This window comes from Pocillopora damicornis, chromosome 13, assembly GCF_964200805.1.
Source record: "Pocillopora damicornis chromosome 13, jaPocDami1.2, whole genome shotgun sequence".
Taxonomy (NCBI): Eukaryota; Metazoa; Cnidaria; class Anthozoa; order Scleractinia; family Pocilloporidae; genus Pocillopora; species Pocillopora damicornis.
In genome coordinates, this window is record NC_142682.1 from 8,221,657 (window position 1) to 8,237,681 (window position 16,025).

The 16,025-nt window shown below is 37.6% G+C and overlaps 2 protein-coding genes across 3 annotated transcripts; both read left to right on the top strand.

The window, feature by feature from the left end:
* Positions 1–1,935: 1,935 nt before the first annotated feature.
* On the top strand, positions 1,936–6,572 carry LOC113684997 (uncharacterized). Its single transcript, XM_089192349.1, has 6 exons — positions 1,936–2,152; positions 2,773–3,059; positions 3,172–3,286; positions 3,587–3,623; positions 4,235–4,361; positions 4,900–6,572. The coding sequence occupies exons 1-6, from the start codon at positions 2,080–2,082 to the stop codon at positions 5,428–5,430; spliced, it is 1,170 nt and encodes a 389-aa protein (XP_089048475.1). The 5' UTR covers positions 1,936–2,079; the 3' UTR covers positions 5,431–6,572.
* On the top strand, positions 6,500–12,033 carry LOC113684989 (uncharacterized). Of its 2 annotated transcripts, XM_089192348.1 has the most exons (7): positions 6,522–6,661; positions 7,723–8,006; positions 8,105–8,111; positions 8,396–8,524; positions 9,098–9,134; positions 9,524–9,650; positions 10,244–10,924. In XM_089192348.1, exons 1-7 carry the CDS (start codon positions 6,589–6,591, stop codon positions 10,760–10,762), a joined length of 1,176 nt encoding a protein of 391 aa, XP_089048474.1. In that variant the 5' UTR covers positions 6,522–6,588; the 3' UTR covers positions 10,763–10,924. The 2 variants fall into 2 exon arrangements, with proteins under 2 accessions (XP_089048473.1, XP_089048474.1); XM_089192347.1 differs by lacking the exon at positions 8,105–8,111 and having other exon boundaries at positions 6,500–6,661; positions 8,443–8,524; positions 10,244–12,033.
* The last annotated feature ends 3,992 nt before the right edge of the window (positions 12,034–16,025 follow it).

The window sequence follows — 16,025 nt, forward strand, 5'->3', positions numbered from 1 at the left end:
AACCACCGGCAGTCTGCTTAATTTAAACTGTAGGAAGATGATATTCTTTAGTCATTTGAATGACGGAGGAGAATAATATCGCTTTAATTGATTTAAAAAACGTAATTTTTAACATTTTATCAATGTTAATATGTCACTCAGGTTACGCCCAGGTTTATAATTGGAAAAACTAATGTTAGAAGCTTCTTCTGTAATTATCACAAATGCTCATCACTTTCTACTTCTGTCGATCTCCAAGCCTTAAAAAGGAACTGATATTAAGACATTTTCCTAACATCGCTTAACCGTGCATGTAATCATCGTTACTTAGCAACCGTGAAGACAAAAGGTGACTGGAGACTTCCACATCGGTTTTTGCTTTATTTTGCGTTGTTTTTTTCTTTCCTCACTTTCAGCAACAGAAATATTTCATTAGCCAAACACCCTTCACTCTTCCTCCCTTTAAAAATTTTGCTGTCAGCAGCTCGTCATACAAGAAATATGCTAAATCTTACTGTGGATATACATTCGATTGCAAAAACGTTGACACCCATAAAAACGTCAGCCGTGGGGTCTCATCGTTTATGGATCTTGTGGAACGGGAGCTCTTAGCAAGAAAAGACTGGGACGAGATAAAGGACGCTGTTGGACCACAAATATGAAAAAGAAGAGGATGCGTTATTTGATAGTAATATCGTGGCATGTAGAGACAATGTTGCACATGATGATTCTTGGGGGCCTTTGGAATAGACTTGAATATTTAAGAGCAAGGTCTCCTTCTAATGAATGAAAACAACCCTCCAGTAGAAAATACGAAAGGCCCACTACTTGGTTTAGACCCAAGAGTAAATAACCTATCTTAAACCCTGCACCCATTTAAAACATAACCTAACGTAGCAACCATGGTTGCATTTCAAAGAATCGACCAATTTCAAAAGAAAAGAGTATGGTCAAGTTAATTCCGACTACATTCACAAATGATCGTCTTCCCGTTTAACCTCGGCATTACTTTACCCTAGCACAAAACCTCGCGCATGACCTGTAATCAGAGAACATTAGCTCAAAGAATAGTAAACGAGTGGTAAACCATGACCCCTCGCCGAGCACTTTTTTAGACATTTAATGATGTATCTTTCTCAATTCTCGAAATTTTAAACTAGGTGAAAGTTTCATTCAAATTTCATCGAAAACTGTAAACAGCCAGACGGTTATAAGGGTCGGTTGACAGTTGTGTTCACATTTTTGACATCACAGGCTTCCTTGGTATTGGAATTAAGTGGCTCTACAGATAATCAAGTGTGAAGGATATTTTAACTTATGCTACGTAGTTTGTATCTTTTACCCATTCACACCAGCAAAACATGTTTTGATAAACTGGGCTTAACTGAATGAAAATCAGAAATAGAGCACTGAAAACCCGAAATTTCCACGGGATTAAATGGCACTAATTGTATTTTCAATATGCTAAATTTGAAGTCAACAAACGTCGGTTGAAGCAGCTTCTATGGGGAAAACAAAGTAACACAGAATTTAGCAAACATCTTTGAAACACGTTTAAACTTGACAGGTGTATCTTTATTTGCCCTTTTCATTATTCATTATTATACAATTTCAGTATTTCGTAAACGCCCCGATGAGCTATAAAAAGAACGATTAAATAAAATTGTATCAACGTTAACAACAATCAACTACTTTTTGGCATACATGACACCATGAAAGGATAATGAACAAAACATTGTCATAACTTCGCATAATGCCATGAAAAATTGAACCTCTTCACTACGCAATCTCACTAATTAACTTCTATTGATTTACAATGAAATTTAACGAGAAAGCAAACTGTGCGAAGAGATGTGTTATAGCTTACTTCCTTTCCTTTCTAAATGGTGAATAGGACGATTAAAAATTAATTCCTGACCAAGTGTCAAAAACATCAAGGAAACTCAATAGGCTAAGATCACGTCTTGTACGTGATAACTATATACAGGAACCAAATGTACCCAAAGGAGTTTTCGAGTTTTCCTAAAAACTGAACTGAGGAGATAATTCTTAGCAGAGAACCTGTAAACTGCATTTTTCCACTCATTATTTCATTTCGCAATGTTGCAATTCGTTGAACTTTGCCCAATCTTAGTCCTGTCTGCTCCGATACAAGACAAAGGCTCTGCTGAGGGTAAGTTGGACTCCATGACAAAGCTTTTTTTTCCAAATTTATATCACAGGCGTTCGTAACTTTTCGCGGATTCTTTTAACAAGACACATCATCGACTCCATAAGCATAACGAATCCTTCCACCAAGAGAAGAGATAGAATAGATAAACAACAGGCAAGAGAGGAGAAATATCCTCTCTTGATTTCAAGATATTCAAGTTTAACATTCTTTACCTTTCAAATGCACCTAATTTGAGTGACTAATAGAGAAAGTCAAATAGAAAAAAAGAAAAAACCAAATTCGAATTCTTAGCTTATATCATGAGTATGCGGTATAAACATATGGATTTTCTCTTAATCTATAAAATTATTAGACAACACCTGATACTCTCGAGAAGTCTACAAGAAATTTTTCTGTAGAAATTCTCGGAAGTTGTTCGGCTGCCGGGCATATAGCCGTAGGTTAGTTTTATGCGCAATAAATTCCTATTTGGCTTTTCCCATTTTTTGTTTTTGCTCTTGTATGTTGTAACTGTATACCCATAGAGTAGCTCAGTACACAACATTACATGTGTCACTTTCATTAGAGCACTTTAGTAATATATTTCCTCACGTATAATCGATGTGATATTTCCAACATAGGGTTTAATATTTCGTATCGAGAGGATTCGTCGCCAACTTTTAGAGAACATGTATTTATTAAAGATGAGTTCCATCATCTGAATGTGTCTCTAGTGGAAACATTCAGCGTGTCTGATGTCATGGACTGCACCTTCAAATGCCTTAGTAACCCTTTATGCTTTTCTGCCAACTTGGCTGCTGTCAGAAAAGCCGATGGGAAATTTTGGTGCGAGTTACTGTCTTCTGACAAATACAAGAACAACACAGAATACACAGAAAGTAGAAATGTACATCACTTTTCCCTGCAGGTAAATTATTTTTCATTCCACGTAATGCAATGTTTTTCTTTCTCTTCAGGTTTATTTATCTGTATATTGTGCTTGACCTTTCAAGACTGATTCACATATTTCCTCTCTCCAGTCCCCTTGCTCTTCCTCGCCATGTCAAAACAAAGCCACCTGTGTGACGAATTACAAATATGACTCCTTTGAGTGTCTCTGTAATGAAGGCTATGTCGGAAAATATTGCGAAAGAGGTGAGGGAAATCTTTAATATTTCCATCTTAAGATAAAATAAGATATGTCGCAAATGAAGTAACTACGAATATTGCAATTCCCCCGAGGCTAGAATGCTAGTCCATCGTCGGATACTACCCCTGCTCCTAAACCTTTTTTCCAGGATTTTCTTAAAGTTTGCCGTTACCAATTTTACATTCCAGGTAACCTGATCCGGATGAGAAACTATATCTTTCAATCCAGAGTCCTGGGTACTATTTACGAGGTTATTACATCTGTCCCAACCACAAAATAAAAGTCTTCTTTGTTATTTCTTTAAGCCATCAGGTCATGCAGAGAAATGTTTGAGCTAAACAAGTAAGGAATAAGTAAATGGTCTTGCAGTAATAATTAAATCATTCTTACCTATGTGTGATATATTTTATATGAATCTTAGTGTTCTTTCCTGGAGATAATTATGTCAATTGATTGCATAGATATAATAAGGTTCTATCAACTCAGTTGATAATGGAAATTGGCCACTTAAAGTTGACGTTTCGAGCATTAGCCTTTCGTAAGAACGAAAGACGAAATGCTAACATTAGAAACGTCCGCTTAGAAACTCTTTACAGAGACCAATTTAAATTATCAACCCCAAGCTATCTTGTAATACCCCTCACCGAATGTAGCATCACAACTTTTTTTAGAAAAAACTCACCGCCTTTATTGCATAGATATGCCTCCGAGGCTACTGAGTAGCCTACCCCTATCAACATATGAACAAAAGGCTTCACCCATATCAAGTCTTCGATGAGCCAGCCTCGCTTAATCGTTCATCGGTGATAACCTGTTTCAATCAGAATGCATTTTAAGCTAGTTTGTCGATGAGCCTCTCATATTCCTTAACTGCCAGCTTAGGTAATAATTATGAGAGAGGATACAAGCTTCTCTATGCATGAAATTAAAACGTTCTCTATTATGTTTCGAAGGCTGAACACAAGTCAGCTGGTCATCCTTATCGTTGACTCAAAACCATTGACCGTCTTCTGCCACGTGGGAGATTTGGGTTGTGGAAGAGGAGGCTGGACACCAGTGATGAAGATTGATGGAGACAAGGTATGTACGATGCGATTTCCATTTGGTAACTTACTTATTTGAAAATAAACAACCACACGAGAAACAACTGGAAACGTTAATACAAAGAAACAAGTAGTAGAAATTTGCCATAAGTGGTGGAGTCCCTTCCACGCAATTTAAAACCTTAGATTTCCTACCAAGTGAACTACAAATGGAAATCCTAACGCATGTCTTGACGTCGATTTCTCCTTCGGTACAATATGACAAGAATATAATCTGGTAAAGGCAGACAATTGCTTGAAAACAGATCTTACTCATTTTTTTCCTGATGGTGGCATCGGCAGTGTTTGCTTTTCGTCTTAAATATTAATGAAAGGATACCGAAATAGCATATCCCCGTTTTCCCTGAAAACACTTCATCTCTCCACAAGTTACCAGCGCAAAATTCTCTTTGAAACGAATAAAGCAATTTTTTTTCAGGCTCCATTATCACTTGTGAATAAACAGTTATATCTTCTAGATTAAAGAAGAAACATCTTAAGATTTATTAAGGCAACTATTTGATATTATTTGGCAGCAAACTTTTCATTATGACTCGGGGTACTGGAGCGATAAGAACACCTTCAAACTTGGTGGAGGAAGTACTGGGTTTGATTCAATGGAGACCAAGTTACCAACGTACTGGAACACATCTTTTTCTAAAATCTGTCTCGGTATGAAGATCAACCAAGACATCAGATTTATGGTGATAAACAAACAGGCCGAGTCTCTTTACTCACTGATAGCTGATGGGGAATACCGCCAAACTTCATTAGGTCGAAACAATTGGAAGGCGCTGATTGGTTCGGAAGCATCTCTTCAAAATAAATGTAACAAGGAAGGTTTTAATGTACAATGTCTTCATAAGGGGTCCCCTACGCAGAATTCTAGAGCAAGAATCGGTTTTATTGGTAATAATAGACGCAACTGCACCAATTGTAACTCCAGAATTGGATTTGGTACCGGGGGCCATCCTGATTTTAACAACACGTGTGGGAACGAGGCAATAAGGAGATCAAATAAAGGTGACAAACATATTAGAACCATGGGGTTCATATTGGTGCAGTGATGATGGGACGAACAAAGAAGAAAAGACTGTTTCATGATAGATGTTCTATCTTAACATGGACAATAGGTTCTTAAGCCTTACTCATCAGTTGAAAAATCTTTCAAAAAGACTTAGATGATGTGTCGTAAACGAAGGAGGTAAATATTTGCCTCCTTGTGTTGGCACGAGAGAGTGTCTAATTATGAAGGATTATTTTATTCTGCAATACATTTGAGTTGGTTTGTTTCATAACATGGCGTTTCCTATGGAAAAGAGGTATCTCACGAAATTATTGGCATGATATTGGTGTTTCTTTTTTTCTTAATTTTACAAAATTCTTCCAAATTTCCAAGCATTAGATTTTCACGAGAAAAAAGTGAATCGTTCCAGGTGGCCTGTAAATAAACAAGTACGAAAGAAGTTAGACCAATATTCAGTGTTACAGAAGTGAGTACTAAGAATTAGTTACAATTTATTAGATAATGTTTATGATCCATTTACATAATGCTGTAATAACATGTAGTATTCGAATAACATTTCTTAAGCGTGGTTGTGTTTTTAAATACGTAGAACTTTTGGTATTGTTCGTCATGTGGCACTGAGCATATTGTTGATGCGGTAGTAAATTCGTCTGAAATAAGAAAAAGAAAGAACAACAATGAACGAGGAGGGATGTTGATCCTGTGTATAATCATTAAAAATGCATAACGCTGAAACGAGATAGAAACTAGAGTGGAACGAATATTGTAGCGCACCACGTTTAGTTGAGGAAATTTGTATTCTCGTTCAAGAGGTCTACATTAATTTTCTTTTATATCTACAAATGGAATATTTTCATAAAAAATTGAAAAATCTGCGTTATTTGCAAAAGAAACTTTTGGTACCTTCGCACAACTAAACATCATTGTTTCTATGCGTTTTTAAAAATGAATTTTTTTAACTTTAAACACAGAAATGTTTAATAATTGAATACAAATTGTTTGCCTTCTCTACCTTTTTAAAAAGAAAACTGTTCAACATCAATTATTGAAGGCCAAAAACTGATGAAATCATTGAAAGTTCATTGGTTAAAACACCTTAATTGTAACTCTCACAGAAAAAGCTACTAAACAAAGTCGTAAACCATTCAACTCAGAATAAAAGTTTAATACAACTTTGAAGAACGGATAAGATTTCACAATGTTTAATTTTATGTTCGTCTTCATCGTAGTCCTTCCGTCTGCTCTTACTTCAAACACATTCTTTTCTCAAGGTTAGTGAATTTCTGTCTCTCCGGTATTTTTAAAATTCCTTGCAAACGTGTCTCTTCTTAGCTATCGTGTCGCATTCACGGTTTTGGTACACAAAAAGCAATATTTTTTTTTAAAACTGGTACCACTTTGATAACCCTATAACGGCATTTCTCATGTACTTCGTCTCTGAGGGGATAAACAGCTAGAGTGGATTCATAATTCAAATTAGAGCAGAGACTATGACACAGCAAATACGGAGACAAAGCTACAATTTCATTTCCAAACAACAAGATACACAATGGAATTCCCTTTCATCGAATTACCAACCTTTCTGTAAGCATTACTTTTATTCAGAAAAGGCTGCAGATGGCTTCGAGAAAAGGAAAAAATAAAAACTGAACGTTACATGACTAACACTTTCAGAAAATACTGATCCTTAATGAATAATTCGTTATCTATTAATTATTTATCTCGACATTCCTCACAAAAGAAGAAAAGTGAACATACTGCCGCTACTAGGGAGCATTGTTAGAAAAATAGAAGTTGTCGGGGTGACGAAAGAAATGCGTTTTGCAGCTCATGAAAAGTAACCAATCACAGTCGCGTATGATGCCTTACAACTTGATGTTTATCCAGTTGACCTTATTGCCTGAGGAAGACTAGTGTTAACGTTGCAATCAATACAATAAATGTTTACAACATGGAACAAACAATCCCAAACATCACTCGGTTTTCATATGATTTTGAGACTATGATTTCTGACAGCATATTGTTTCATAGACTGCTGTCGTCTTTTTAAGTCAATTTGCAATGCCAATGATATTATCTGGTATTACTGATTCTTTATACATGTTATCCGTGACTTGTTTTTTTTTTTTTTTAACAACAGTTAGTTCTTTGAGAGAAGCCACAATGCACAAAATCGCACATCATCTGTTACATTATGACCCTTGAAAAATCAGTTCTAGATATATCGTTTTCCTAAGACAAATCATTCTCTAATTGACTGAGTGCGTGCAGTAACGATGCTATCTCAATGTGGACAATGTGATATTCAGCTACAAACCTTTTTTCCGGACAGGATCAACTCTGTATCGAGATGATGCAAGACAAACTGTTAGACAACATGCGTTCCTAAAGCACGACTTCCACCATCTGAATGTGTCTCCAATTAGGATATCTTCAGTGTACGACTTCTTTGACTGCGCCTTTGAATGTCTCAGCAATCTTTTTTGTTTTTCTGTGAACGTGGCCGCTTCCAAAGGAGCCAATGGAAAACTTTGGTGCGAGTTACTGTCTTCTGATAAACACAGAGACGAGGCACTATATGCGGAAAATGAAAATGCTCATCACTTTTCCATCAAGGTAAAGTATGTAAAATTTTCAAATTTGTTTACATGACGTTTAAAAATGCAGTCCAGCCCAAGAGAGATTAAGCTAAGAAACTCAGCACATACATAGAGAGACCTTGTCCTCACGTTCTATCCTACTATTTTGCTTTGATCACATGATCTTGGTACATTTTAATGAGACTCGTGCATATACTACGGAATATTTAGATCTCACCAGAGTACGAAGTAGTTATGCCTTTTTTTTTTCAAGCAGATCAAATACTTTGGGCCCAAAAGAATCTCAAAATAGCATATCCAATTTCTTCGCTCAATCTGTTTCTTGTCCATCAATGATTCGTCGTTTTCATCGCATCTTTAGTGAACTGCCTATTCTCTTATCTATCAAACCACGTTTCCCTTAAGGCGTTACACGTGGTTTTTTTGTGTGTGTGTTTTTTTGTTTTTTACAGCCCTCTTGTGTGTCTACCTACAAATATGACACCTTTGACTGTCGCTGTAAAGAAGGATTCTTTGGACATTACTGTGAAAAAGGTCAATAAACATCGCAGCTTTGAGGTCTTTGAAATAATACGTCAAAATATTAGGGACCTTTGGCAGTTAAGACGGCAACGCCGAGGAAGACGTCGATTTAAAAATGACTATATATTCTTTTGTTGGAATTTCGCGAACGACTGGATGTGTTTACCATCTCTTACAGCGCCGCAAGTTTACTTCAGCAGAACGTATGAGAGCGACGTTGAGTTCCAAATGGAAACTTAGATGATCTGCCGTCGGGGTTTCCTTCCTCAGACCGCGCAAATTCTGATGATTTCAATTTCTGATGATTGTCATTTTGCAGAGGACGGCTAAGAGATTTACACAGTTTTAAAACGCACGTGCTGAGCTGTTGCTCTGCTCCCTAGATCTTTTGTTTCGCCACGTTCGCGTTGCCGTCGCCGTCGTGGTTTACTAAAGGTCCCTATTGATAAAACAAGGTTGTTGTTTTATTACTCAGATTGCACATGAAAGTACCTGACACACTTTTCTACACTTTTATCTTGTGATTTTGTTCTAAATTCAATCTGAAAAGGCTAAATGGTACAGGTGATTTTCTATCTCTCACAGTTGCAGAGTCATGCAAAGATGTATACGACCAATACATGTAAGTTCTAACGATGGAACTTTTTGAAAACGCTTACAGCGCTGCCAGTCTAAGGGGCAACTTTCTAACATAACCCACTAAGCAAATAATAGACATCGTTTGTCGAACTTAATGAATACAAGGACATTTACCCAGATGATCAATTCTTCAATATTACTTCTTGAGTGCTAGTGTATGCTCTACGCAAAATATGAACTGAATAAAAAAGTTCCACTATACTTCCTTCTAACCATAATCTGCTGAACTAAATTTATATGTTTCGCTCTCTGTAAATATCGTTGTCCATTAAAGACAGTTTGAGTGCCAGCAATGGTTACAAGCGATGAGATTCTCAACAAATTCTCCGTCAGCAAGGCATGAACTTTTTTCATAATTTTCATTCTGATCAGGTCAAGTTCTAGTTACCTCGTCCCTCTGATGGTTGGCTCCGAACCGATTCACGTTCTTTGCCAAATGGGAAACTTTGGATGTGGAGATGGGGGCTGGACACCAGTCATGAAGATTAATGGCGAATTGGTATGGGTTTCTTTTCAGTTTATTTAAACATGCAATAAAAGGAGCCCTAAATGTTTACTTTTACGCCAGAAGTAATTCGAAAAAAGTCACTGTTACTTCTCGTATGAGGAATGAGTGTTTTTTTGTGAGATTGTAATCCTAATCACTAAGAACAAGGTAATCATGCATATTTATGCAAAAATTACATTTATTGTTGGCCGGAAAAAAATCAAGCTGCATCAAGGGGAAGGTACTGAGACCGAGGCTGTTTGCTACCTGATGCGGCACACGGGTGAATAATGGTGCGTAAATGACAAAGGTTGAAGGTTGAACGGCGAACTTAAACTGATATTATAGAATAAGAAACGAGTGCACATAATCAGCACAGAGTTAATGTATAACTAACTGATACTTCGTATTATATTGCCACTGGACGGTGGCCAATACCTATTACTTTTATCTCCCTAAAATTATTGAAAGTACCCTTTTAAACCTTAATTAATTTCTATGATTGGATTTTTTTGATCGTTACCTGTATACCTCCAAGATTGAAGATCAAAGACTCACTGATCGAGTGAAAAAGGGCATTTTTTTTTTTCCTAAACCCACGACAGGGAACTTTCCATTATGACGCGGAGTATTGGACCGATAAGAGGAGCTACAACCTTGCTGGAGGAAGGACTGGGTTTGATTCACAGGAAACTAAGTTACCAACGTTCTGGAACACCTCTTTCTCTAAAATCTGCCTCGGTATGAGGATCGGCCAGAACAAGAAATTTATTGTGATGAACAAACAGGCCGAGTCTCTGTACTCACTGATAGTTGATGGGATATACCGCAATACGTCACTGGGACGTGACACGTGGAAGAAGCTGATTGGTCTAGATGCATCTCTTCAATCGAACTGTAACATGGAAGGTTTTAATGCAGTGAGTTTACACAGTGGTCATGCAAGGGTAAGAATCGGCATCATAGGCAACAACGAAGAGGATTGCAACCGTGCTGATTCCTGGCTTGGGTTTGGTGCAGGAGCGATCAATGGTGAATCCCTGACATGTGGTAACTATGCAACAGCCAACCCAGATAATGGTGACAGAGCCATAGATGCCTTTGGATACATCTTTGTGCAGTGAATTTTTTACATTTGGGTTGATAACGTTAAGAAAGATCCAAGATATGCGAGAACGTTCGACTTTGATTCACTGCTCCCACAAATTCATGGGGATATCACTATAACCATTTGCACAATACTTGCGACACTCGAGCTGAAAAAGAGGGTTTTCTGATTTTTCAGAGTTTAAAGGCTGACGTTTCGAGCATTAGTCCTTCGTTAGAGCGATATATGAAGGCTGACGCTCTGATGAAGGCTAACGCTCTGACACAGGGCTGACGCTCGAAACGTCAGCCTTTCAACTCTTTACGGTGGCCAATTTACGTCATAAACTCAGTTGATGATGCTAAATTACCCTGCTATACTCTCCCATCGACGCAGTACCACAGTTTCTTTAGAAACTTACCCCATTTATTCATTTACAGTTCACTAAAAGCAGCAGATCTCCTTACATTACCTAAAGCCTGTTCTCAAATTGCGATGAATAATTTCCGAGAAGTGCGAGTCCTATGAGCTAAAGGAATTTTAAGCGAAGTCTTTGATATTAGTATCATTTTCACAAGGGAGTTTTTGAAGTTGGTATCATTTTGCACGTGTGTGGTTTGAACCTCTGAGATGATGTATTGTTTTCATTGTTGGGGACGATATTTGTTTTTCTTGTAGCTCTTCATCTTTGAGAACACAACGTATAGTTATTTGTCAAGAAAGAAAAAGATGAGAAGCTTCTGAGCCAATCAGCTTTTAAAACTAGTAACTGCCCGTGAAATGAGACAAGAAGAAACAAACTCAAAGCGAGCAAATGATTTTTACTGTCAGAGTCAACTAGTATGCCTACTGAACCGTCATATGACAGTTGTCAGTTCCAGTCGTAAAGCTTAAATCGGGGAAATGGTAACTGACCACGTTAAGTGGAAGTCATAACATTAAGCCTTAGACATCAGCAGTCGAGGCCAAGCAGTGCATGATGGGTACTTATCTGTACTCACACCACCTTGTCTTGCTAATTGCATATGATCTGCCGGGGGATCGTGGAACTGTTAAAAGCATGCTTAAAGTGTACCCCAAGAGACTTACATTGACAGCTTCATCATCCATCGATTTATCGTTTCATGATATCGAGTCTTTAAAACTTATGAGCTAAATAAGTTCAAGAATTTTCAACCACAGAATCGCGAGATAATTTCAGACCCGTGTATCATTCTTATATCGCTATTTCAGGGAAAAACTATGTAGGATATGTATTCACAATATGTTCCCCGATATAACGATAATCAATAAACACGCGCAAATTTGGGCAGGCTCATTGGCTGATTGTGTGTCATATAATCTCAAGGAGAGTAGTAAGTTGAAATTGGATGTAGCTAACTGTAGTAATGTAGAAACTTTGAGGGGTTTCTCTTGCAGTTTATAAGGAGCAAGCAAAGGTGCGAGAATCTTTTAGATATTGAAAGTTTTTCACGTCGAAAAATTGTGTATTTTGAATTACATTCGAAGTTATTTGGTTGCCCATGCGAATAGCTCGTCAAAGTGTTTCGATAGATGATAGATTGATAGATGAAGGCTAACACTCTGATGAAGGTTATAGCTCTGACGAAGGGCTGACGCTCGAAACGTTAGCCTGTAAACTCTTTACGGTGGCCAACTTACGTTATCAACTCAGTTGATAACTTACCCCTAAAGTAAACTGCAGTAGCGACTCAGCGACTCGAATGTTAAGCATCTTGGTGCACTGAACATTTTTTTCACCTGCGGTTTTTGAAGCTACACTATTCGTGAATTCCTTCTTAAATTTGTCTGCCAGCATTATTGTCCAATGGCTACATCATGAGAAGGGCCCCATGTTGTGTAGAGTTCTAAAATGACTATTTTCTAACGAGCATCAGGCAATTAAACGGATGAATGCGTCGTAGGTTCTAGACTGTAAATAACTCTGAAAAACGAGTGAGAAATGTTTGTGCACCAGCAGAAACTAAAACTACAGGTGAATGCAAATATTTTTCTATTGGTTTCAACCTCACGCGAGCCCCTCTCTTTAACATTTGAATATTTTGGCGCATAAAGCAGTGGTCAGTCCCCATTTTAGACCTTGAAATAACTCGCTAATTTTAAGAAACGTAGATGGTTTAGGAATCCTTTTTATAGACTCCATAAGGATCGCCTTCTCGTTGAACTTTTCCGGTATTTCATCAAGGAGCAAAACCTAACGTAATGCCTGAAAATAGCAAAACTGGCTCAAAGGATAGGACATGCGTCGTAATCCATGAATTCCCGAGGTTTTGAAAAACATTTAAGATGTATTCTCCTCAGTTCTCGAAATTTCAAACTGATTTAAATTTTTATTTAAATTTCAACACCGTAGATAGGCAGAAGGTAATAAGCGTTGATGGGTAGGTGTGTTTACATTTTTCTCACTACGTGGCTCCTGGGTATTGGAATTGTGGTTCCACAGATGATCAAATGGGAGGGATTTTCCGGCTTATTCTGCCTGGTTTTTGTTTATGTCAGTTGCTTTAGGAACCTTGTACCGTTTTCAGACGGCATTATAGCACTTGCATGTTTCTCTTTGGACGAAAGTCTATCTGCAGGTGCATTTTTATCACCCTTGTAATCATTAATCAAAGAAAGAAAAGTAACATGGCAGCCTTTTATAAAGGCCCCCCGACAACTAGAAAAGCATAATTCAATCGATAGCCATAGCAAAGTTGACGCCTATCAACTTCCTTTAGGCACACAATAAACTATGAAAGAACATTGAACAAAACAATTTTTAACAAAAAAATTGGCTTCACGCCATTCTTTCACACTACGAGATCTATCTAATAAACTGCTATTGCTTAAAATTCAGCAATAACACATACTAAGCGAGAAAATATATGATAGTTTCACTTTCATTTTTTTTTCTTAATTATGCATGAGACGATGAAAGGTTTATTACGCACCAAGCAACAGAAATATTACCGAGTCCTGATTGGATGAGATCAGGTCTTGTGTGTAGGAAAGAAAAGCTGAAGGAATCAAATGAAGACTTAGAAGTTTCAATTTTTCCCCTCCAAACAAAGTGGAAGAGATTTTTTTCGGTAGTAAACAAAGGATTTAAATTTCGTGAGATATTCTTTCGCAATGTATAAGGCTACAATGAATTGCCCCATCGTATTCCTTGTATCTGTTCAGATACTCGCCACAGCCTTTTTTAAAGGTAAGTATGGCTTCATAAAAAGCTAGCTTTTTGCGAGATTCTTATGCCAGCTGTTAGTGACATGTCGATTCCTAACACCTTGTGTGCATAAGCATAAGCTTCCCTTTCACAAAGAGAAAATCTGTTTTCATGATAATATTCAGGTTTGATATTCCAAATCTTTGACATGCATGTCGAAACTAAGAACTTAAAAGCAATCATCGTGACGACAGAGAAAAATAAACTAAAGTAAAAGAGAAAGTAAGCAGAGGAAAACCCGTTTTGAAACAAAATAAGAGACACGTTGACTTGCGCATGTTCCATCATTCTGAATAACAGTTTGATCTCGATAAAAGTTTCATCGAATCGTTCAGAAACAGGTTGCTAGTCTAGTGTGATTCCACAAATGCGAATAACGATGCTACTCCAACCACTCCCGATTGTCCTATTGTTAAGTGTGCTTGTCACAGGACTTTCAACCTTGCTTGCCATTCGCTCCATGTGATCAAAGAGATGGGATTTTCTCTTGTGAACCATTCATGATTTGTATTCAGCTTATAGCTAAAAATTTCGCACCCGTTTCATTTTGATTTTGTTTTGGTCCCACTTGTATATTAAAATGTGCAGCCTTTAAAATGGTGTCTACATGGATATATATCCATCGAGCAGCTCAGTGCAAACCGTTGTGTATGTTAAAATCGTGATATAAAATGCGTCCGAGGAACCACTCTTAATATTTTTTTAGTCATATATGATTGATACCAATGTATTATTTTCGACGTAGGTTCGAATATTTTGTATCAAGGGGGCAGTAGAAATGCTCACCACTTTTCCCTGAAGGTAAAGGATTTGTCATTTCACGTAGCATGTTTCGATTTCTTTTAATGTTTCTTTATCAGTGTATTTTGGTTGACCTTTTAAGAGTGTATTACACATTTCCTCTCTCCAGTCCCCTTGCTCTTCCTCGCCATGTCAAAAAGAAGCCATCTGTGTGACGAATTACAAATATGACTCCTTTAAGTGTCTCTGTAATGAAGGTTATGTCGGAAAATACTGTGAAAGAGGTGAGAGAAATATCTAATATTTCCATCTTAAGATAAAGTGCAACATGCCACATTCAAATAACACAAATATTGGACTTGAATTTTTTTCCTTTTCTTCCCAGTTGACGAGTCGACGAGCGAGCCAATAGTTTTTTTTCTGTGTGTGTGTTCTTCTAATTTCTGTAATCATAATGTATAAAGATAGAATCAGCCGACGAGCCACAAGGTTAATATCCTGGCTGAGTTTGTCCCAGTTTCAGTAACATGAAGGGAGAACTATGGTCAGGATGCAAATACATCGTAGGATACCACCCTCGCCTTTAAACCTTTTTTTTTTTCTCGTTTTCTTTACCGATTGCTGTTATTTTTTAACACTCCTGATCACCAAGGTCATTCACACGGCCTGGACGATTCATACTGTGGTTCTGTGGTTACTTCATACGCCACCTCGGATTCCAAGACCTTTCAGTTGCATAATTACGGCTGCTTTATATTTTCCGCCAGGGAAAACGTGTACCGAGGAGAGAGAATTGATTGATCACATCACTGAGTGCTTAGACAACTTGCTGATAGAGAGACCTTCGGCGGGTATTATAATTACTGGGGACTTTAACCACCTCAACCCGCGTCAACTGTGTCAAAGATTCAGCCTACGCAAAGTAGTCAAAATGCCTACACGTGGACAGAATATTCTAGATCAATTTCTTTCGAATATGGGTGAGCTATATTGTGAAGCACAACTTCTACCACCGCTTGGTCGATCTGATCATCAGTGCATCCTATTCTCTCCTTTAAACCAGCAGCGGCATGGGAAAGCAATATCTAGATCTGTAAGGACGTTTAAGCCTGATAATCTACGTTCTTTAGGGCTTAAACTTAATTTGGAAAGCTGGAGTGCTGTTTACGAAGCATCTGATGTTAATGAAAAAGTTGAGGGATTCAATAGCATAATAATTAATTCTCTTGACACCTGTACTCCCTTGCGTCACGTGCGTTTGCATCCTAGTGACAAGGAGTGGATGACGCCGCATATTAAAGATCAGATAGGTGCTAGACAAAAGGCTTGG

Bases quoted from the DNA above. Each gene is read 5' to 3' on its own strand.
- LOC113684997 (XM_089192349.1), top strand. From the start codon at position 2,080: ATGTTGCAATTCGTTGAACTTTGCCCAATCTTAGTCCTGTCTGCTCCG. The intron at 3,060-3,171 runs GTAAATTATTTT...TCCTCTCTCCAG, and splicing joins TACATCACTTTTCCCTGCAG to TCCCCTTGCTCTTCCTCGCC. The intron at 4,362-4,899 runs GTATGTACGATG...ATTATTTGGCAG, and splicing joins TGAAGATTGATGGAGACAAG to CAAACTTTTCATTATGACTC.
- LOC113684989 (XM_089192348.1), top strand. From the start codon at position 6,589: ATGTTTAATTTTATGTTCGTCTTCATCGTAGTCCTTCCGTCTGCTCTT. The intron at 9,135-9,523 runs GTAAGTTCTAAC...CATTCTGATCAG, and splicing joins GATGTATACGACCAATACAT to GTCAAGTTCTAGTTACCTCG. The intron at 9,651-10,243 runs GTATGGGTTTCT...AACCCACGACAG, and splicing joins TGAAGATTAATGGCGAATTG to GGAACTTTCCATTATGACGC.